The 24619-nt window shown below is 41.4% G+C and overlaps 1 protein-coding gene across 1 annotated transcript in view; it reads left to right on the top strand.

Annotated features, from left to right (window-relative positions):
- ADAMTS12 (ADAM metallopeptidase with thrombospondin type 1 motif 12) overlaps window positions 1-24619 on the top strand; it is a 171182-nt gene that overhangs the window by 92017 nt on the left and 54546 nt on the right. The window contains exons 5-12 of the mRNA XM_074932675.1: window positions 498-581; window positions 3241-3365; window positions 4578-4727; window positions 7273-7416; window positions 8112-8256; window positions 13864-13956; window positions 14189-14334; window positions 15183-15352. Of these exons, the coding sequence (XP_074788776.1) occupies window positions 498-581; window positions 3241-3365; window positions 4578-4727; window positions 7273-7416; window positions 8112-8256; window positions 13864-13956; window positions 14189-14334; window positions 15183-15352 (1057 nt within the window). The remainder of the gene's footprint in view (window positions 1-497; window positions 582-3240; window positions 3366-4577; window positions 4728-7272; window positions 7417-8111; window positions 8257-13863; window positions 13957-14188; window positions 14335-15182; window positions 15353-24619) is intronic.

Below are 24619 nucleotides of genomic sequence, written 5' to 3'. Positions count from 1 at the left end.
GCTGTGAAAACACAAGAGTATCCATCATTTAACTGATTTCTCTTTTCCTAGTACTAATTTTTCCTTTGTTGTGGCAGAAGATGATTCTTATGATTTGATACACTGGGTTTTTTGCACACTGAGTGGACCTCTCCATCAGTGTTACGTGACTTGAGATACTGTGTTCTTCTCTGCTAGTGCTTTTTAAGAACACTGAAGTTCTTGAAATGGAAAGGGACATAAAATAACCTTGTGTGTGCTTTTGCTCTTTAGTTTAGTAACTTTTGCCAAGTCCTGTATCATCATTCATTTGGCAGAGGTGCCCTTTTTGCAGTAGTTCTAACACTTGTTGCCTTTCAGTAAACTTTCGGTGAACTGACTTGAGGATTTAAAAAATAAAACAACACCCACACCCCAATATGAACAGTGTGCTTGAAGTAAATGTCATGTTTTCTCTCTAAAGTCCTGTTCTGCTATAGAATAATCAGTTAATCTCATACCTCCTGGCTCTGGCACAGGTCACAGGATTGTTTCATGATCCAAGCATTGGCAATGCAATTCACATTGTGCTGGTCCGGCTTATCCTCTTTGAGGAGGAGGAGGTAAGGTTTTTATTTTTCTCAGAATGTCAGTTGAAAAACTTGGGAGTTCAATGCATTAAGGCATAGTTATGGAGAGGAGAATTTATTTGCTTAAAATAATCTGTTCATTTTATTCTTCTTTTAGTCTTTGGCATGTCTGTTTTTAGAATAAATGCTGCTCTGGATAGCAGAGTATTTAGCTGATGACTGTGGTGGTTTGAGGCCAGAGAGCAACTAAGCACCACACAGCTATTCACTGACCCCTTCCCTCCCAGCATTGGGAAGGGGAAAATGAATCAAAAGGCTCAGGAATCAAGATAAGGACAAGGAGGAGTGGCTCACCTATTATGGTCACAGGCAAAGGACAAGAAGGGGGAAGAAAAAGGACATCACTTTAATTCAATCAAAACACTGACAAAAACACCACTTAACAGACAGTGGGACAGTGAGAAGCATTACCCTATCTTAAAAACACTTCCCCCCACCCTTACCTTTTTCCCCCAGCTCAGTTTTGTTCCTGATATCTCTGCCTCCTCCACCAGCAGTGCAGGGGCAGGGATGGGGCATGCAGTCAGTCTGCCACTTCTTCCAAGGCAGGGGGAAGCACTTTTCTGCATGTTTCTCCCTGCTCCACATGGTTTGCCTCTTATGGGAGACAGTCCTCCACAAACTTTTACCACCGTGAGTTCTTCCCTTGAGCTGCAGCGAGATGCTGCAGCGTGGGTACCCCCATGTGTAACAGTCCTCCCAGCACCGAACTACAACAGTGGAGGCTTCCTTTTCCCATAGGGTCCTGGTCTTCTTTGGGACCAGCTGCGTGTTCTAGTGTGGGGTCCTCCACAAGCTGCAGGCAAAACACAGCTCCACTGGTTACCTCCATGGGTGGCAGGGGGGTGGCCCTGCCATCTCACCACAGGATGCAACGGTGCTCTCTGCTCTGGTGCACCTCTCTCCACTTCCTCCCCCTCCTTCCTTCCACTTACCTCAGTTTCACATAGTTGTCCTTCTCGTCACTCCTCCTCATAAGTCCCAGCCGCCCCTCAGGTTGTTCTTAAGGCGCAGCCACGACTGCTAATTGGCTCAGCCTTGGCCAGAGTGGGTCCAACTTGGAGCCTGGGGAGCTTTGAGAAGCTTTTCACAGGGGCCACCGCTGTAGCCCCCTCCCCTTCTGCAGAAACCCCTTCCAGACAAACCCAGTACATGATTTAAGGTATTTCTTCATAAAATCACCAAGGAAATCATTAGGAGTGTGGAAATGGAGTTCCCTCAGTGTCAAAAGAACATGGGATACTAAGCAGGACTAGATGGGAAACAGAGATTAATGTGTGCATCATCACACAGAATCTAGTTAGCATTAACTGGAATGTACTATAAAGTGTAATGCTACAGTATTTGCAGGTCTCTGTAGGAGTAAATCTCTTATTGTGCAGTTCAAACACACCTTTTTGATTTTAGATCTCTTTCAAAACAAAAAAATGAGGACTAGTTAGATGCCGATTGCAGTAAACTAAAGCTGTATATTGGTAGCTTCCAGTGTCTCTCATTTACAAATATGTTGCTACATGCTTAACTATGTGCTGATTGTCACCATTTTATAGTTATTTTAAAAACACTGTGCATGACATAGCTTGCTCTGACTACAGGAATGCATTAAGGGAGTTTTCTTAGTGGCTTATGGACCAGATGGTCCCAATGCTATAGAAGGCAGTGAACCAAGCCATGGGGCCTGGCTGTGTCTTCTGAAATAGTTACTAGGATAGACTCTCTCCTTATAGTTGTCAGTGTAAGAATATGCTGGCCAAAACCTGTAGTTTTCATTTTAACAGGACAGTTAGGACCTGAAGCCCAGGATGACCTCCAATTAAGATTACATGCTAATTTTCTGTGGCTGTTCCATTAATAAACCATGGATACGTTTTCAGTTGAGCATGGCAGTGCTGGAAGCAGCAGTGTTGGGTATCTTTCAAAATTTGGTTTTAAGTTACCCAGAAATTACTATCTGGTAACAATGTTATTTAGATACTTTGTAAAAAGCATTAGTTAAATTGAGTAAACTGAGACAAGATACAGTGAATGTCCAAGATCAGAAATGAGAAAATACATTTTTGAATGAATTTATTTTGCATACTTTGAATTTCAGAAGAAATTTCAGTAACTTGTATGCATGCTATATAATAATGAGGAAGAAACATCTATGACTATCTTGTTTTTCTTTGGAATTGAAAAATACTGTGAAAGCAGTACACCCTTAGAAGCATAGTTATTCCATGAGCATGACACTGTTCACATAGTATTGAATGGCAAACTTGAGTATGAAGTCCCCCACTAATTAGTCTTTAGCTTCCCTATAGAGGAAGACCTGCTTTCAGGAGAATAAAAAGTGCTCGTTTGAAAGTTTCAATCAGAGGTGGATCTTACGAAGCTCACTTACCAGAAAATATGTGAATTTCTGCATTTAATTTTTCCTTTAGCAGTACCAATTACAAAAATGTCAACATTTTAACTTAATATTCAATGTTAGTTAAATAGAAGTCATTGCTCCTAATGATGGCCCAAACTGTAGGCAGAGGCATAATCAGTTACCTTTCAGAGATTACCCAGCTTCACAGCTAGCATCTCTGACATTTTATTGCAGTGCAGTGTGGTCTTTACAATAATATTTTCCTTCATTTTTCATTAGCAAGGCTTGAAGATAGTTCACCATGCTGATAAGACACTTGCCAGCTTCTGCAAATGGCAGAAGAGTGTCAATCCCAAGAGTGACGTCAACCCTACACACCACGACGTGGCCGTCCTTCTAACCAGGTATGACAGCAGTTTGGTGGCTGTTCAGTTCTGGGTTTTTTGGTGATGGTATTATTTTATAGGCTTATGCTATCATTTAGTTCACCCTACGTTTAACCCAGTAAAATGGCCTGATGGAGACATGCTGTTTCTGAAACCATGTTAATGCAGAAATAACCTAGTGTGAACGTGTGTGACACTCATACAGGCAGAGAATATGAGCTGTGTTATAAAAACATGTGGTTAAAGTTAGATCTACTGTACCTTTGAAAGGAATTGTTTTTCATTTGTTTTCAAAGTACATATAACACTTCATGTATGCATGTGGGTGGTTTATTATAGTTGCATCTTAGTCAGGAAATTGAGACTGTGTGTCCCAAGAGATTAGCAATTTGCAGAGCTCAGATAATTTCCCACACTTGTTCTATCTCATTTTGTCACTTCTCTATTCTTCGAGGCAATATACCAAAACAACATAGCATGTAGATGAAGAACTCCCTAACAACAAATCCTAAGTAATACACAGGTGCAGCTCAGAATGGAGGAGTATTTTGCACAGTACCATTTATTTTTAAACTTTAAAGTGTATGATTTTAAATATTATCTCCTTATTTAAGGACACACAAATATTTTTTTATGTGTGAGCAGGGGAGGCGCAGAAAACTTAAAGGTGATGTCTGAGGTTACATAGGGAGTTTGTGGCAGGGCATGAAACAGAACTTGTACAGGTCCCTAAAAAGATCCAATTTGCACATAAGTGAGAGAAAACATTGGCTCTGAAAAAAAAGGTCCTAAGTTAAAGTCTATTAGGCAAAGAAAAACCCCAACACCAAAAAACCCCTCAAGTGGTACCGTAAAGAAGGGAGTCAACAAATCTTAAGAATGAGAAAAAAGAAGTCTAAAAATGATGTGTGGATTACTTCTCCAAATAAACAGGCTTCAACCAGTTCACTTGAATGAAGCTGAATTATCATGACTTTAATAAACCTTACCTCAAAACACTGTCAGAGATGGAGATTTTAAAACAACTTCTTACACAGGTTGACAATAAACATATGCATTTAGGCACTATAGTTGTTGCATATATGTTTGTAAACGTGTTAATACTATGCTTTACCTAAAATGCAAATTAGCGCTGATACATTATAGGATGGAGACTTACGACCCAATGTAAGAGAGACTCTACAGTTGATTTTAAACTCCTTTAATGGTATGTCTCTCTTCTGGTTCTAGAAAGGACATCTGTGCTGGCATGAATCGTCCTTGTGAAACCTTAGGTTTGTCTCATCTGTCAGGCATGTGTCAGCCTCACAGAAGCTGTAACATCAATGAAGATTCTGGCCTTCCATTGGCTTTTACTATTGCTCATGAACTTGGACACAGGTATAGTTGAAAGTGAATGGGGACCTAACTGAGTTTGATTTATTATTTGTATATTAATACTCAAATTGCCAGACAGGAACAAAACAAGGAGTGAGTTAATGTCTCTATTGCTAAAATCAGAACAGTGTTTGTTTTTTCTAAGCAAAGGAGTAAGAAGGAGATTCTTAAGCCTTTGACTTTTGTTTATAATGATTCAGTCTGCCCCTTTTAACAAAGTCTGCTAGGGCATTATATCAGTATGAAATAATTAAGCTACAAAGAAGCATCACTTAATTGTGCTAATTTTTCCAAACGTACTGAATTACTATGGAATTGCTATTACTTTAGATAATCTTCAAATCATTTACATAAAACATACCTGTTTAATTATATCATCGTATTTCAATATTGCAGATTATCTAGAAACCATTATTAATTCAAGCAGTTAAACTTCATAGAAAAATCTTTGTTCTCCTTTCTGATGAACAAATAAAGTCACTTTTGGGCATTTCTTAATAACTAGAATCTTCTATATATTAAGGTTGCTATTGTGGATACACTTAGGTAAATCAACTGAAGTTCCTGGGCATTTAGTTTTGGACACAGCTAAACCTTTTTTGTGATTGTGTATTTTTGCTTGAAACTAGATATTCAGTATTTCCAATTTCCATAGGTGTTTTGGCTGATGAGTTGATTTGTTAAACTCACCTGAAAAAATTCTGATTTTTTAAATCTGTTTTAACACTGACGTGTTTTCCCCAGGGTAGAGGCCTATCTCTGGATACTCCAGTTTGGCTATAATGCCTGCACTTTCCATCTGGGCCATATTGCTTGGCTAGGTGATGTTCACTGCTGTGTCTACAATCACATTACTTTCATTATGCACCCAACCACCAGTCAGGATGAAGTCTGTATTTCCTGATGGGATATAATAATAATAATAATAATCTGATACAAAGACTGCTCAAATATTGATACTATCACCCATTAATAGGCCTTTATTCAACCCTTCAATTGCCAGAAAGGTAATAGTATAAGGAAATAATGCTGAAATCATTACAATTGGATCTGGTGCTTTGGGTTTAGTTACTTGGTTCTCACAAGCTCTTGCTGACAGGTAGTTTTTTTCATTAACACTAGTTATTAGAAGACACTTTTTCCTCGTAGAGCTGTGTGACCTGCTCCTGTTCTAGCCTGGGTGACTGGTAACTCACTGTCCTTTGGATGCTGTGAGACAGAGTACTGCTATACCTGCCGTTGCAGGAGTGGTGCAGGGCCTTGCCCGTAAGAATTGTCTCCATAAAGAAAATTGAATACTGCATGGTTTGTTGTTAACATGAAACCATCCTTCTCTCAAACCATCTTAGAGTATGTATGTTAAAAAGTTCAAATATGGAAAATAAAAGTCTGTAAGACCAGGTTAACAAAACATGAGAAGCAAGCCATGCACCCATTCCTTAGATGGATGCCAAAAGTCAACTCTTCCGCATACTGTCCCTCTAGATGTTTGCCATCTCCTGTGTCAACAGACCTTGCTCATGGAAAAGAGCCTGTCAATAAGGGAACACACTTGCTTTTATAGCTCAGACCCATTACTGAAGTTGATTCAGGCTGAATCATGCCCTGCTTTTGGAACATTTGAGTCCTGGTACGGTTACCTTTTCCAGAAACAAAGTATTAAGTTGTTTGAACTAATTTTGTCTGATTTATGACTGAATCATGACCTGAGTCAGTTTTCACTGCTTTTTCATACAAGGGCTTACACCTTCAGATGTCAACAGTGTAGGTGTCAACATCTTCATATATCAATATCTTTGTATATTATTATTTCAGATAATCTCCTTCACTATGAGAGGATGTGGATGCATGTATGTTTAATCACCTGAATCCCACCCAAAGTTTTTAATGTTTATGACTTTTACAAGTTGTTGAATATAAAAATCCCTTAGTAAGTCAGAGAAGCTTCAGAGAACCGTGTTGGGAAGACCTGCCGTGGAAGTCTGTTTGAGAAAGCTGAACAGGAAGAAGGACTGGAGGCTGGATGCTAATTCACTGAACATTCAGTAATTTAGAAAACAGTGTCTGTCTCAAAAGAGATTTGAAAAGAAACAAGCAGTAGAGATGTGATTATAAGACAGTGTAAGACAAACTGTAACAAAGCTTGATCTTAGTTAAAGTAGTACAGGTTTGAAATAGCTGGGATCTGAGAGCTACGAAGCTCTTAGCTTTAGCAGCTTTAACATAACTGAGGTTTAAACTGTGATTCCTGGCCCAATTGTGCAATAGTTTTGACCCCTGAATATAGTCTCTGGCAGTTTGTTCTTTATTTTGTGCTGGACAATGTTTCTGTACATAACAGAAATGTTTGAAAGCCTGTTGCAGGGTAGATTTTTTTTTTGTAAACTATGGGTCAGATCTTTTATATGCTTTTTTTAGCAAAAGATCTGTAGCCCACCAGGGGAAGAAGCAACCTTAATGTCTTTTTAAGCATGGTGTGGAACCATAGATAGGTGTTGTGGTACAAACCAATCAGCTGGAATTATTACATGTTGGTTTTTATCTCCAGTTTTGGTATCCAGCATGATGGAAAAGAGAATGACTGTGAGCCTGTTGGAAAGCGCCCATATATTATGTCTCGACAGTTGCAGTATGATCCTACTCCACTCACGTGGTCGCAGTGCAGCAAGGAATACATCACACGTTTCCTAGAGTGAGTAGTCAGATTGTAGCTTTTCCCTGAAATCAGTACAAATGTGTGTGAGATGTTTATGTGGAGTTTAAAGTAAGTCCTTTTGTATTTAATTAATAATTAAAGTAAATATTGCTACATTATTGGATGTAGGTTTTTGTAGTGTGCTTGAGTTAATTCCCACAGAGGGCATACCCCAGGCTTATTGCTCATTAGTATTTGGGAAAAGCTCCGCTATATTCTTGCTTTCTGGCAGTGAACTCAAGTCTTGTCATATCAGCTCAGGTTTGGTGCAACCTTCAGCTTTTTGCAGTTATCAGGAAGAAAGAAGCCTTTCCATCAAGGACTCTGATGGAACATCATAAACCTTTCCTTTGGCCACAATAACTTGTGCTTGACTTCAATGTCTTGTTCAAATTTGTTATGTTCGTTTTAAGAGCAGCAACATGGTATAAATTTAAGCAGAGGCTGTGGTGTGCTCTGAAGCAACTCTGCAAACAATAATGACCTCATTTCCACTTTGAAAAGCTATATTTTGCCTGTGTAACCCTCCCTAATTAGATGGTGTGGTATTTGTTAGCACTTCAGCACATCTTAGGTGGAATCTGGAAGTACTATTTGCAAAGGGTATCTGTATAGAAGTAAAAAAATCTGTATATCTGTCAAAAAAGTGTGGTTGGGGGGGGGGCGTTTAATATGCAGTTTTTGTCTTTTAGCCGCGGATGGGGATTCTGTTTGGATGATATCCCCCAAAAAGAAGTTCTGAAATCCCCAATCATTGCTCCTGGAGTGATTTATGATGTGCATCACCAGTGTCAGCTTCAGTATGGTTCCAATGCCACTTTCTGTGAAGATGTGGATGTAAGTGCTGTGTGGTGGGGTTTTTTTTCCATTCTCCTAATAAGAATTCTTGAGCAGTGTGGAACCTCAGTTGCTGGCTACAAATGCAGCATGTTCAGAGACTCATAAGCTAGATGTGCAGTGCAGACACTGCCTAATGCTGTTTTAATACCATTCTGCAGTTGTTGCACTGTTTGCCTTGTATTTTTCAAGACCTTTACTGGTCTGGCCCGATATCTATTGCTAAATGCCTGTCCTTCAGCAGTGAAGTCGTTTTGGTTTTAAAATTATAATACCTATGTTAGGTAAATTATCAACACAGCTTAAATCCCATTTTAAAAATCAAGATGTTTAAAGGTTATATATAGCGTTCAAATGACTACATCATTCTGGGAACCCATCTTCAGTTCCAGGAACAGTTCTCTGAAGAAATCAGTGTCATGCTCTCCTCCTGTATATCCTCATTTTTCACGCTACTGATGGTCTAATTAATTAATAAAATGATATTTCAGTCCATGTCCTTGATAAATCTATTTTTATAGAATCAAAGAGTCCTAGAATGATTTGGGTTAGAAGGGACCTCAGAGATCATCTAGTTCCACCCCCCCTGCCATGGGCAGGGACACCTTCCACTAGCCCAGGTTGCTCCAAGCCCCATCCAGCCTGGCCTTGAACACTGCCAGGGAGGGGGCAGCCACAGCTTCTCTGGGAAACCTGTTCCAGTATCTCACCACCCTCGCACATTAAAGAATTTCTTCCTAATATCTAATCTAAATCTACACTCTTTCAGTTTAAAACCATTATTTTTTGTTATATCCCTACACTCCCTGATAAAGAGTCCCTCCCCATCTTTCCTGTAGCCCCTTTAAGTACTGGAAGGGCACCATAAGGTCTTCTCCGAGCCTTCTCTTCTCCAGGCTGATCAACCCCAACTCTCTCAGCCTGTCCTCACAGGGGAGGTGCTCCAGCCACCTGATCATCTTTGTCGCCTCTGCTGGACCTGCTCGAGCAAATCCATGTCTTTCTTATGCTGGGAGCTCCAGAGCTGGACACAGCACTGCAGGTGGGGTCTCATGAGAGCAGAGCAGAGGGGGAGAATCCCCTCCCTTGATCTTCTGGCCCCACTTCTCTTGATGCAGCCCAGGATACCGTTGGCTTTCTGGGCTGTGAGCAGACATGGCTGGCTCAGTCAGTTTTCCACCCACCAATACTCCTCCAAGTCCTTTTCTGCAGAGCTGCTCTCAATTTCTTCATCCCCCAGCCTGTATTGATTCTGGGGACTGACCTGACCCATGTGCAGGACCTTGCACTTGGACTTGCTGAACTCCATGAGGTTTGCACAGGCCCACCTCTCCAGCCTGTCCAGATCCCTCTGGATGGCACATCCCTTCCCTCCAGTGTGTCAACCGCACCACACAGCTTGGTGTTGTTGGCAAATTTGCTGAGGGTACACTCGATCCCACTGTCCATGTTTCCAAGAAAGATGTGAAACAGTACCAGTCCCAACACTGACCCCTGAGGAATGCCACTTGTCGCTGCTCTCCACTTGGACATTGAGCCATTGACCACCACTCTTTCAGCCAGTTCTTTATCCACTGAGTGGTCCATCTGTCAAATCCATGTATCTCAAATTTAGAGAAAAGATGTGTGTGGGACAGTGTTAGGTGCTTTGCACAAGTTCAGGTAGATGATGTCAGTTTCTTTTCCCATCAAACTTGAGATTTTGTTGTGGAAATACGTAATTTATAAAGTACCCTGGGGTTTGTTTCACAGCACAGCAAAATATTTGTTTTGTGGAGATGCAAGGGAGCAGTATAGTCACAGCAGTACAGCTCACTACAAAAGCTAGAAGCCATGGCAGTGTAACAGGTTTTATTAGGTAAGGTGCAGTGGTATGGTGTTTTAACTGTACCTTGCATGTTCAGAGGTATTTGGCTCCATGCAGCATTTTTCTATGTAAAACAATTCAGAAACAGTGGTTTCAAGTGCTAATCTAGAAAAATGATCACTAATTTTTAATGTGCAGAAAACTTTGCAGACAGCATCCAGCTTGCTCCCCCTCTTAAACAGGACTCTGGCAAAAGAGGCATTATGGCTATCAGCAGTGCTGGAGTGTTTTTTAGGCAAGGTGTTGTGCACAGCTGTGGACTGGGGACTGCTGATGTTGAGTGTTTATTCTATTCAGATAATTATGTGTATCCTCATCTACCCTTCAGTTAGGGAGATTATTTCTGATGAATCTTCTCAGCCTTAATAGATAACATGATTACCAATGTTGAGCTGCAACTACTGAATCTGAAGCAGGTATTGAAAGATTGCATTCATTACCTGCTGTTTCAGTTTCCTCAGTTACTGTAATTTGTCTGTTGGTACAGATAGAAAATTAAAGTGTAATTTTGCAGTATTGGTTCATTCTGTCTGTCCTGGGATTTGAATCCAGTAGGCCTTTACATTCGACATCTCCTGATTAATTTTACAGCTAGACATACAGAAAATTAATTGGTGTCATTTCTTTTTGCATTTTACTGCAAGGCCTGTGTTTTGCAGGTAGCTGCACTGGCGAAGAAAGCAATTGTGAATAGTACAGTCTGCCTGGCATGCTGAATGATTGGTATAGTCATTTTGTCTAAGAAGTCTGACTGTTCTTTGCCTTTCCACTATTTCCTTAGCAGTGTCTCACTGACTAGGCTAAATTTGTTCTGTAACTTTTAATCTCTGACTGAATTCAATCCACAGATTCTTTCTGAGAGAAGAATCTGCATTTAGCTGAAGATGCCAAGGGTCAGTGATTACACTTAGCAAAGACTGAGGTTTAGAGTTCAGATAGTGGTTCCCACAAACCATTTAGGTAGTAAGTCCTCTAAGCATCTTGTGAACTACATCAATATTGTCCCTCTAATATGGAAAAGAAAATCGAAATACAAATTAGAGGGAGGAATTTTCCAAGTGGTAGGTAGATCCATAGCTTCCTATGGGACAGGCCATTGGAGCTCAAAATCCTTATCTTGTTGCCCTCTCTTTATCTCCAAAACTTCCATTGACTTCAGTGAAACTGGGGTTTTTTTACTTCACTTTGAGGCACAGACCCTGATCTCATAGATTGGGTGGAAAGTATATACTGTATTGCTGATGATAAACATCGCTTGCCTTGCAGTGTGTCCATGGGAGAGTCATGAATTTCTGGCTGTTATCTCCAAAACCATACAGTAAACAGTGCTTTTTCTTGTACTGTTTTTGTTCCAGTATTCTTAAAGATGGAAAAAAGCTCTGATACATGGAGATCAATATGGAAAGATTCTCACAAAGCTAAAGAATTTCCTTTTTAAACTCTTGACTTCGAAATCTATGAATGCACCTTATAAAAATGTAACTGTCAATGGAAAGTCGGGTTCAATTTCTATGCCTTTCTCTGTTATTTGAAGCACAGTGCAGGAGAGTACTTTATACACTAAAAAGCACAAAACATATTCTATATACAAGAGTTAAAATATGAGAATTAATTTAATAATGAAAGAAAATTTATCAGCCAGAACATGTGGGTAGCTCTGTCTTAAAAACCCGACAACGGTGGTTTCACAAAGAATTGCTAAGTAATGCTACTCTCGAACTACGAACAGGGAACGGCAAAACAACCTATGACTGTATACTTTACCCAAAAGCAGCTAAATGAGTCAAGGTGCAATGCCCCAGATATTGTATTCCAACTGGAGATTTGGAGTGCTTTGAGATGTTCTGTACTATCAGCTTTCCTTACAGTGTTCTAGATAAAAACCAAGGTGAACACTCAATGCAGGAAGTAAATAAAAGGCAACTCTCTCAAAACACATTGTGCCCAAGCTTAGCTTTTTTAATAGAAGCAGGTCAGAAACTAGCAGCCAAGTTTTATGTTTTACACTTGGCCGAATGTTGCTGCTAGCTCTTTGGGGCTGGAGTTTTGCAAGTACCCCATTTCTGTGTTGGCTCCCAAACCTGGCATGTTGCTTGCTCTGAGAATCCTAGTGGGATCCTTCTTACCAGGTCCTTTCTCTGATGATACTCACAGCTGTCCCTGCTTTATAGGTGAGTGCTGCCAGCTCTGCACCCTCTCCCAGTGCCAAAGGCTGCGGTTCAAACACCCTCAGCCAAGACCCAGGTCCAGAGCCCCTGGGTTTTTTCTTCTACTGTTCCAGTTGGGAGTGCGGTCTTTCTGACACCCTTCGTTTCTCCAGTTTGGAAGTGGTCTTCCACACAAAGCCCTGCTCATACAGGAATTCCCAAGCATGCAGGTCTTTTGCGTGTGTGGTGGTTTAGGCCCTGCCGGGACCAGAGACCACGGTGCCGTTGTCCCTCCCCCACCCTCGGACCAGGCAGGGCTGGAAGTGAGGCACAAACCCCGGGCTTGAAATAAGGAAAGATTTAATACAACAGTGTAATAAATAACAGTCTGAACAACAACAATAGCAATAACAACACCAATAAACAGTAATAACAGTAAACAAGACAAAAGATATACAGAGAAATAACACAAGGGACACAGCCAGCCTGCCGCGCATGCTTCCCCGGACAAAAGCCCAAGGAAACGGTTCCCACACTTCAGCGCTGGACCTGACATCAGCATGGTATTGAATAACCCGGCTGGAGATCGCTTCTCCCTGCTGGGGAAATTTAACCCTATCCCGGTTGAACCAGGACCGTATGTCAACCAAAGGAGAAGCTGGTGTGCATGTGAACTGAGGTTTGGGAATAGCCCTTGATGTTTGTCCTCACTCTTTAGAGAATAGTTCTGATGGAGTGAAGAAGACTTGTTATAAGGTAGCTGTAAAGTTTCTTGCCCTGCTAGCTTTGTTGATTCTTAAGAGCTTGTGTCCCTTCTGTGGAGTTGACCACTATGCATGGAGCAGCAGCTGTGAAAAGGTGTGCTTTACTGTCAATATCCTGCATTATGCTGGCACCAGTTTCTGAGTAACTTATTATGCAAGCATTCACTAAGCAGAGCCCTTACTTTACCCAGTGCACTAGGACTTCTTCTCTGCCAGCTAGCCTGGGCTGCTTTTAAATCATTCCCTTGCTGTCTGCCTGGCTGATGTTTTAAGAGGCCTGTTTTATGATCTCATCCTGTTTCGGCACCTCCATGAATATTAACCTGTCTGTTGTGCTTAGAGACATGATGGTGTTTTTACTTACCTGGCTGGCTTCCCTGACCTTCTTTGATTTCACTGTATGTTTTCAGGCAGACAGCAATGCAAAATTGAACATTGTATTCATTAGTACACATCAAATGAAAATAATACAAACTCTGTTCACCTTCACTATAAACAGCAGTGCCCAAACTTCATAAAGCCATTTTCTCCTGTATGTAGCTGAAAGCCCATGAGGAGAATATTGGAACTCACTCAGATAATTCACTTGATAGAAAGTATTCACCATTTTGAATTGTCAAATAGCCCCACCTTGTACAGTAATGAGGAGTACCTAATTTGGACCCTTGGTGTGTCCTAACTTATGGAAAACCCTGAAAAACTGTCTCTGAAATTACAGCCGTTATAAGGCTTTGTAAATAGATGTACAAAACTGTGGGACACTTTTGAAAATCTTGACCATAGGATTTCAGCTCTGCTTCAGACTGCTGCAGTTTTCTTTCTTTTCCAGAACCTTTGCCAAACACTCTGGTGCTCAGTGAAAGGCTCCTGCCGTTCCAAACTGGATGCAGCTGCGGATGGAACTCGATGTGGAGAAAACAAGGTGACTGTGAGCTGTGCTGCCTGCAAGCTTGCACTGCCTGCAGAAGTTCCAGCAGAGGAACCATGAGTAGCTCTGCCATTGTTCAATGTGAAAGAGGGGCATCCTGTGACATCTCCATTTACATGTCTACCTAAATTTTCAACCTTCTGAGACTGAAATAACAAATGATTCACCATAACATTTTCCTGCTATAATGATCTTAGGCTGTTTGTCCTTTCTCTTCTCTCTTCAGTGGTGCTTCTCTGGTGAGTGCATTATGGTAGGCAAGACTCCTGAAGCAATCCATGGCGGATGGGGCATTTGGTCATCCTGGTCCCATTGCACAAGAACATGTGGGGCAGGAGTTCAGAGCGCAGAGAGACCATGTGATAACCCAGAGTAAGCTGAGCACACAATCTTTTTTTACCTTTTATTCAAGATCTTTGAGGTACTTATGACATTGGAAACACTTTTGTAATGAGACTGTTATCAGCAGGTGCCACAGCAAGACAGACACTGAAGACCTTTTCTTCCCAGTTAAGCATACATATGTGAAATTCAGTTGGCTCATCTTTTAGAATCATCATCTTGTTCTTTAATCCTTACCCTTCATGGAGCTTGTTTCTACACAAAATTAAACAATCCTGTTATTTAGCATTCAGGCCTTGCAGAAGTAATAGAAATGTTGCTTTAATACTACTGCCATGAATAAATAAATGTCCTCAAATATCAGTCAAAAACAATAACTAGCAGTCTGTTCCTGAGGGAAATCAGGACTGACCTTTCATGTTTTGTTTGAGCCATCAGTTTTGTTTAAGATTCAGAAACATGAGTTGATAGGTACAGAAAACAAAAGGCAGAATTTTCTAATACATATCTAAGTTCATAAAGACCCTACGTCTCATTTTTCAGAAATCACTAAGAGGGTGTCTAACAGCAGAAATCACTTGGCTTTTCTGGAAGAAGTGTCAAACATTCTGGAAATATGGTATTTTGGGGGAGTTCATTTAATAAGGTAATCTGTTCTGAGTTCAGCTGGACAATGTACCCAGCACTTCTTTGAGCTACAGGGTTTGTCTAGATCTCTGTGTTCCATATTGACATATTTGGGAACTTGAACATGTATTTTTACCCTGTCAAGGATTCAGATTCATCTTGTTATCACGTTGGAATCTGAAAGACATTGCTCTTTTGAAAGTATTTTTTACACATAATCTCATGTCCCAGTCTCAATGTTCTTTTTCTAGACCACAATTTGGAGGAGACTACTGCACTGGAGAAAGGAAACGTTATCGCATGTGTAATATTAGCCCTTGCCGCAAAGGCTTGCCAACCTTTCGTCAGATGCAGTGCAGTGAATTTGATACAGTTCCCTACCAGAATGAATTCTACCACTGGGTTCCTGTTTATAACACAGGTATGAAGCTACAAATTTTTTAGTATCTTGTATAAAAAGTTAAATTTGCAGACCCATGAGAAATCTCTGTGAGGGCAAGAAGTCACTGAATTATGAGTCTTTTAATTAGAGAGAAGACTCTGGGGTGCCTCTGTATGCAGATGTGCCTTTTATGTATACACAAAGGCAATGGTTCTCCACTATACATAAATGTTTTTGCAAAGCTTTAGTGATAATGGCTGTGAGTGTATCTAGCCCAGTTCCTGAAAAGATACTGCACTAAGAAAAGCTATTGAAGTCACATCTATACTGATTGTTTGGGATAGACCTAAACCATCTTTCCCAGTGTCAACCGCAGACCAAGTACAGTAGTGTAGTGTAGAGCTGCATATTTGAGCCTGCAGGCACCACTGTACACAATAAGCAGAGCTCTTCTGCTGCACAAATGTGGCTTTACTACTTCCAAACTCAGATCTCCATGGTGAGTATACCTGCCACCACACAAGTAATACCTCAACAGGTTCAGTATCATACTGCTGTGTATTGTAGACAGAATCAATGCCTCTGCCTTATAACTTGCTTTGTAACAGCTAGTTACTGAATACAAGGGCAATAGTTATTACCATGCACTTTGATTCTTGGTGTATGCATGTAAGGAGTAGATTATCCAGTAGAAGCTAGCTAAGTTTTTTAATGAAAAAATAGTTAGGAAAGTGAAGCTCAAGAATCAACTTTCAATTCTGTTTGCCAATAGTATTTTTCAGCATATTAATTGCATTTTCACAGTTGTTAGCAGTTCTGAGTAGGTTTCCTAAATTTCAACTACTGTTAGAATCTCATCGAATAAATATACCATAGAAGATGTATCTGGATCAGATGGACTTCCAGGAAAATTTCTGATGAAAGAAAATATGGTTGATAAAAAAAGACTTCTTCAGGACTTCCAGTAAAACAAATCATGGTAAATGCTAACAGACTAAGGCTTAGTCCAAAGCCAAACTCATAAGCTGTTTTCTGCAGTCATCTGTCACGGAAATTGGGATTCCAATCCTCTCAGTTACTCACATGTACCACTGCAGACTACAGCCTCGGTTCTGTTCATGTCCTTTCTAGGGCAGTGGTACAGAACAGGCAGATCTGCGTCTGCATTTGTTACGGAAGGTCTGCTTTTAAAGGTCATTGAGAATCATGAATCAATGCTTCCTGCAAGCAGGAAGGCAGGCCTATGGTGGGTGCATGGCATGCTTCAAATAGAGCTATTTGGAGCTTTACGGACAAACCACTTATTCTTAAAATGCTGGGTTACTGAGCCTGAAAATTTCATCTGGAACATCCTGGGTTTCAGTGACCTTTTACAAAAGCCTTCAAATACCAAGTGAATAGTTTTTTTTATATGGCTTAAAAAGCTTTTTGACTATTTTCACCTGTTTTCTTGACAGCCTAGACTTACATATCTCCCTCGTGACCTGTGAGGTCCTTAATGTTTACAGCTTCAATCTTACATGCCATTAACAGCATTTGAAGTGTTTTCTTACTCTAACTTAGAAAAATACTGACTTCCTCAGATAGGCAAGCTCTCCTGGGAATACTCATCCAGGCAGGGAGTTGGCCAAATCCTGTGCTGATCCTCCATCTGATATCATCATTATTTGATAGAGGGTGGGTGGCTATCATGGGCACACTACTTAGTTTTCTCCAGTGTGCACTGAAGTAGAACCATAGAATCAGAGAACTGTAGAATGGTTTGGGTTGGAAGGGACCTTAAAGATCATCCAGTCCCAACCCCCCTGCCATGGGTAGGGACACCTTCCACTAGCCCAGGTTGCTCCAAGCCCTGTCCAGCCTGGCCTTGAACACTGCCAGGGAGGGGGCAGCCACAGCTTCTCTGGGCAACATGTTCCAGTGTCTCACCACCCTCACAGTGAAGAATTTTTTCCTTATATCTAGTTAAATCTACCCTCTTTCTGTTTGAAACCCTTACCCCTCATCCTATCACTACACTCCCTTATGAATGAGTCCCTCCCTCTGTAGGCCACAACAATGTCTCCCTGGAGCCTTCTCTTCTCCAGGCTGATCAACCCCAACTCTCTCAGCCTGTCCTCACAGGGGAGGTGCTCCAGCCACCTGATCATCTTTGTCACCTCCGCTGGACCTGCTCGAGCAAATCCATGTCTTTCTTATGCTGGGAGCTCCAGAGCTGGACACAGCACTGCAGGTGGGGTCTCATGAGAGCAGAGCAGAGGGGGAGAATCCCCTCCCTTGATCTTCTGGCCCCACTTCTCTTGATGCAGCCCAGGATACCGTTGGCTTTCTGGGCTGTGAGCAGACATGGCTGGCTCAGTCAGTTTTCCACCCACCAGTACTCCTCCAAGTCCTTTTCTGCAGAGCTGCTCTCAATTTCTTCATCCCCCAGCCTGTATTGATTCTGGGGACTGACCTGACCCATGTGCAGGACCTTGCACTTGGACTTGCTGAACTCCATGAGGTTTGCACAGGCCCACCTCTCCAGCCTGTCCAGATCCCTCTGGATGGCACATCCCTTCCCTCCAGTGTGTCAACCGCACCACACAGCTTGGTGTTGTTGGCAAATTTGCTGAGGGTACACTCGATCCCACTGTCCATGTTTCCAAGAAAGATGTGAAACAGTACCAGTCCCAACACTGACCCCTGAGGAATGCCACTTGTCGCTGCTCTCCTGGTATTTACATCTAAGGGGTTTCCTGACATCTCAGTTTTAAGCTTTCTTTCATCTTCCATTGGTTGCTAAAGGTATCCCGAACAAGATAGCTTCAAATAGAGTCACAAAACAGTGCGCTTCCTGTGAGATGGAGCAGTTTGAGCCTTTCTTGTGTTTGTCTGAAACAAAGACTTTAAACAAAAGCAAACCAAAAGCCTTTTCTAAACTTCACACAAAAAAGAGCTCATGTTTCAGATCTCTGGAGAGTTAATCACCATGTTCATCTCATGTACACCAACCTTTGTCAGTGTACACCAGCTTCCCTTACTTTTCCCCTTAACTGGTGTAATCCAATTTCAAAGACTTTTCACAGCACTCTGTTACTACTTTAGCTTGCTGCCAAGAAGGCTTTGATTTGTGTTTCATTGTCAGACATTTTAAATCCTCTTTTGCTGTCCATGGGATGATATTCAGGGAAGAGAAAGTATCATGAAGCTTTCCCCAACCCTGAGTGCATGTAACAGATTCTGTGTGGAAGTATCTAGTTGAGGAGATGAAACCCTGAGCTAGACTTTTTGTGACATTTTAGACTTCTTTAGTTCCTTCATCCTGCTGTGAAAACAGTAAATGATCTAGATGGTAACAATATTCTCTCTACTGGCTTTAAATTCATAGTTTACATAAGCCAGTTCTAATGAGTGTCAGTGTCACATAATTAAACACTGTCATAGTGTCTTTTTCTGTTGTTTAAATTGTACCTTCACAAGAGGACAAAGACTCTTTTTTGAACAGCTTATGATTTAATAAAAGGTGAGATGCAACAAGCAGCTTTAACAAGTAACATAGCACAAAAGCAGTGAATTACATCTCACCGTTACCTGGACTAACTGTTTAATATTCCAACTGAGATTTTTCCCTTCTGTTTTAAATGAGTTCAAGCCTGCTGGGGAGCTTGCATAGTCCTATTGTGGATTTGCTCTGGAGCACAGAAACCCATGTGCTTACACTGGAGCACCTGAGTATCCTGGGAGTCTCAACATGATGGGGACTTCAGGTTCAAGGGTGGCTAAAGCATCCAGCAGCTCTGACCAGGATATTTTCTGAATTGTTTTCATGACCTTGGCCCCTACTTTGACACTTTAGTCAGACTTTGGTGCTAATCTACTTCTCTTAGGCCGACCCCACATTTATTTACTGATTTCATACCTTTTGACAAATTACATTTATCCGAATCTGATAGCTTCTCAGGGCTTAACTTCCATGTAGTAAGTATGAGTCTTACACTGAAGCATATAAATACCTGTCTTTTCTCAATCAGTGCTAGGATCATCTCATGTACTGGCAGATAGGGGTTATGTTGCTAAAGTGTTTTAAATTGAATATTTCTTCCAAAATATGTCTGTCTATCAAGTAAGATTTGTACTGATACAGTCACAGGGACTGAGCTGACAACATGAGATAATGTTTCTGCTGCCACTGCTTTAAAATTAAACTTTCCTTTGGAGTTCCAAGTTTGGTTAAAGTGATAAAGTAACTTCACCTCAGCTTTTTTCCCCTGTTTTGTCCGTGTTTGCTAATTGTCTTTTCTAATTTTCTTCGATTTGGATTTCCTCATCCAGTTTTGAGTTCTTGCAGAGTTGAGGGTTTGAAGAGGCCCACCTCTTTCCTGCCTTGTGAAGTAGGAAAAAATTGAAGCCTTATCTTCTGCTGGCAGACACATTAATCACATCCTTCTCAGTCAGGTTAAGCTGGATCCTTCCTGCATGTGAACTCGTGGGAGTAAGCTGCAAGGGCAAGAAATTTAAATTAGGAAGGGAATATGTTCCTTTCTAGTTATCTTCATGTTGTTCTGTTTACACTTGGTGAATCTGAACTCTGTTATAATATACACAGGGGAAAAAAATTACATGCCTGAAGTTTAGGATTTTTACTTAACTTTGCTGGCTTGCTTCCTCAGTCCCATTCTGATTCCAAATAAGTTATTAGGAGCTTATGGGAGCTCTGTGGCTTGGGTTTCCATTACATCTGGATTTCTTCTATGTATTAGAGGATTGATCTTGTCCCTATTGACAAGACACATCAGTGTAATCTTGGTACAGAATATGGGCACTATGAATAAAAAACAGGATGTAATTTTTCTAGGCTGCTGAGTGTTGGTGACACCTCAGCTAAAATCTTATGTCCAGCTAGGAGCAATGCACTGCCAGAGGGATGCAGCCAAACTGGAGGAGGTTTACAGGAGAGCAACATGGAAGTCAAATGATTTGAAAAACATATTTTATGGGAGGGGTTGAGAAAAACAAATTTTGCTCTAGAAAAAGAAGCTGGAGTGAGTTAAATGCCTAGTACTTAAAGATAATTTATCCTTACTGTATATAGCATGTATGTCCCTGAGCTAGTAGAGATACAGGCTAGCAGGACTGCATGGCTCTGTGCAGTGTTGTACTCAGGTCTGGAAGAAGCTGTCAAGATCCACACAGATGTGTGCCCTTATTAACTGACTTTGAAGACCAGGACCCTATGGTCTTTTCAGCTCAGTTTGAATGTAGCTCTTCTGCTTTCAAATTTGGATTTGGCATCAAGTTTCTGTCACTGTACTTCATACTGCAACTTCCCATCCTCTCGGTTCAAACAGTACAGGAATCTCCAGAGACAGCTGGATCTAGCAGTTCTTCATGTCCATGAAAGGTTGAACAAACAGGAACAGCCAAAACAGCACGAGGGAACTTCCAGGTTACACATTAAGAAATCTTCATGGCCATATGGGTAGTTACACATTAGAGCAGGTTACCTAAAGGGTTTGAGGAATGGGTATTATCATTGTTGATGTAAATACAGTCTAAGCAGGAGCATTGATTCTGCTTTGATCCTACAGGGCTTTGATCCTGCTTTGGTATGGAAGGATGGATAAAACTGTGTAGGCTTTGCCAAGGCAGAAGTCAGCTCTGCTCGAACAGGAATTCAGTGTGTTCTTTCTGAACAAAGACTGTGTGAGAGCATGGTCATTACTGAGTGTTCACAGACTGGATCTAGAATTTGTGCATATGCTGAATTGCAAGAATTTCTGTATATTTTGGCCTAAAAGTTACAAAGATGACATCATTTTTGTTAAAGTCTCATCATGAATTAATGCTGAAGTAACTGAACCTAACCCAGCTGTTTTAATGAATTCCTTCTGAGCAGCCCTAATGTTCATATTGATCTCAGTTTAGTCTGTGTAGATTTTCAGAACTGGAATCAGATATAGAGAATCTAAATTCAATGCCTGTTTTGCTTTCAAGTTCATCCATCATTTTGGGAAATGTATTTATTTTCCTTATGTGTCAGTTCTCTATCTGAAAATAGGCGATAAAAGTAATTTCTATATCTGTATCTGTTTTGTGTTTAAAATGTTAGACTTTTTGAGGACAGTGGCGGATTCTGGTATGGTTTATTTACAGTGCTAGAATAATGGAGTCCTGATCTTTTGCCAGGTCTCTGAGTTCAGCTGTAAAAAGTAGTAATGATAGGTAAGTAAATAATTTTAGAAAATGAATGGCTAATACAGTGCTAGGAATATTTCCTCAGTGGTGCCCTAACCAGCCTTCTGTGCAGATGAAATATCAAAATAATTTGAAGAATGATGGCAGGAGTATAAATACTGGATAAGACTGAGTTTGAGGGGAGGGAGCAATGTCCTCTCGGTTCCAGTGGGGCTCAGTAGAAAACTGATAGGAAGAAAAGCAATACAAAATTTGTGGGTACAGGTAGGATATATTTTTAGATCAGTTACTACAGTTAGGAAAACCAGGAAAGCTTTAATGCATAGAAAGCCCATCTTTGAATCGTGGACTTTTGCAAGTCTGAAACTTTGCTTATTATTTATTTTTACTTTTTACTTAGGCTTAATAAAGGAGTTATCTTTCACTACAAACTTCTTCTGAGTTGTATACTTAGAGCATCATAGCTATGACAGAAATATGTCAACAGTCAGCACTGCCTGCTTTTTCTTGCTCAATGATTTCTGAAATGAAATTGGATACAGTCTTGCTTGTTGTGTCAACACACAGCTAGGGAGGAGGTATGGATATCAAACTGCTGCTCTATGTATTTTGTTACAAACAATGTAAAAGCTGAAATGACTATACGCAAAATCTGTGTCTGTCAGGATCAATTCTGAGCAAGTAACAGACTAGCTGGAATTCTGGGATTCTCCTTTCTGTGAGGGTATTATGCTTTGTGTTTAACAAATTGAGAAGGTAAGCAAGGAAACAAAATTGAGAGGAATCAGATTAGCCCCATGGCCAGAAAAAATTTGTGCAGATAGAAGTAAAATTACTTGTGTCGCTTATCATGACAGCTCTTATCAGAAGAACTGATAGATGTTATGGCTGGCAGTTTTCACAGAGGGCCTGAGAGCTGATAAGGATTACAGACTTCATGTCCTTGCCTCACACTCTTTTGTAGCTCCATTTCTGTTGATGTTCTTGAGAATGACTCACATCATGTTCACTAAAGGCAGATTGTCAAATTCGGTGGCCTTCTACAACAGGATTACAATGCTGACGGATAAGGGAAGAGCAACTGATGTCATTTACCTGGACTTGTACAAAGCATTTGACAGTATCCCACACGACATCCTTGTCTGTAAATTGGAGAGACATGGATTTGACACATGGACCACTCGGTGTATAAGGAATGCGCTGGATGGTCACACTCAAAGAGTTTCAGTAAACAGCTCAATGACTGGGTGGAGAGCAGTGACGAGTGGTGTTCTTCAGGAGACGGTGTTGGGACTGGCCCTGTTTTACATCTTTGTTGGCAGCACAGACAGTGGGATTGAGTGCACCCTCAGCAAGTTTGCCAACACCACCAAGCTGTGTGGTGCGGTCCACACACTGGAGGCAAGGGATGTGCCATCCAGAGGGACCTGGACAGGCTGGAGAAGTGGGCCCGTGTGAACCTCATGAAGTTAAGCAAGGCTAAGTGCAAGGTCCTGCATATGTGTCAGGGCAATCCCAAGCACAAATACAGGCTGAGCAATGAGTGGATTGAGAGCAGCCCTGAGGAGAAGAACTTGGGGGTGTTGGTGGATGAAAAGCTGGACACAAACTGGCAATGTGCATTTGCAGCCCAGAAAGCCAACCGCATCCTGGGCTGCATCAGGAGAAGTGTGGCCGGCAAGTCAAGGAAGGGGATTCTCCCCCTCTGCTCTGCTCTTATGAGACCTCACCTGGAGTTCTGTGTCCAGCTCTGGGACCCTCAACACAAGACCCCCTGCTCGAGTGAGTCCAGAGGAGGCCACAAATATGATCAGGGGGCTGGAGCACCTCCCCTGTGAGGACAGGCTGAGAGAGTTGGGGTTGTTCAGCCTGGAAAAGAGAAGGCTCGGGGAGACGTTATGGTGCCCTTCCAGTACTTGAAAGGGCTACAGGAAAGATGGGGAGGGACTCTTTATCAGGGGGTGTAGGGATAGGATGAGGGGTAATGGCTTTAAACTGAAAGAGGGTAGATTTAGATTAGATATCAGGAAAAAAATTGTTTACAGTGAGGGTGGTGAGACACTGGCACAGGTTTCCCAGAGCAGCTGTGGCTGCCCCCTCCCTGGCAGTGTTCAAGGCCAGGCTGGACGGGGCTTGGAGCAACCTGGGCTAGTGGAAGGTGTCCCTGCCCATGGCAGGGGGGGTGGAACTAGGTGAGCTTTGAGGTCCCTTCCAACCCAAGCCCCAACCCATTCTGTGATTGTATGAGATGATTCTATAAATCCCACCAGTTTTATAACCTTAGTCCATGTGTGGCCTCTAATCACTCTGTTGCCCTTTACAAGGCTTTGAGAAGTCACAAGCACAACATTGTTGTCAGTCCTAAGATACCATTTTAGCTCTACCGATAAGAGGGAAGACACGAAACTCCTCCTTAAGATTTTAGATTTCCTTTAGTATACCTTTTTTATTTTTTATATCCCAGTTCTGCAGAGATCCTGTTTATGTGGATGAGATTCATAGTTCTAAAGCTCAGGTTTTCTAAGATTCAGTCCTTGAGCTGCAAGTACTTTGCAGGCAGGAGCTGCTGTCACTTTTGGTCCCTGCGTGGTGTGTCTATGTTGATGCTGTACAAGCCAGAGCAATGAAAGCAAATTTCCTCTTTCAAATGAATGAACCCTTTTGCAGGAAGTTATTTAGTTTCTTTGCATTACGGAATGTTTGAATTTCACTCGTTGTTAGAAATTCCTCTAATTTTAAACACAGTTCTTCGTATGACACAAGCCAGGTCAACAAAGAGGAAGGGGAAGAAGCGGGAGAAAGAAATGTATTAGCCAGGATGTAGAGGATGTATAGTTACCCTGCATTCCTGAGACCAAGGGAGAAGATTTTGTCAGCTGTCAAGCACAGGATGGAACTGTCACTCAGCAGAGGCATCTGCAGCATACTGGGATATTGTATTAAAATGGCTTAATAATGGTGCCTTGAAGTCCTTACTGACTGGTGGTTTTAAGGCCCACTGCTTTGGTCAGCAAAGCATTTCAGCTTGCTGAGCATGAACAAATTGCTTTACCACCTGGCTAGACTGGGATCTTGGGATAGACCAAAACCGTCAGACAGCTCCTCTCTTACTGTCCCTCATCGATATGA

Source organism: Athene noctua, chromosome Z (assembly GCF_965140245.1).
Source record: "Athene noctua chromosome Z, bAthNoc1.hap1.1, whole genome shotgun sequence".
NCBI classification, from domain to species: Eukaryota; Metazoa; Chordata; class Aves; order Strigiformes; family Strigidae; genus Athene; species Athene noctua.
Note: the sequence above shows the minus strand (reverse complement) of the source record. Positions and strands in the feature narration are given on the sequence as shown.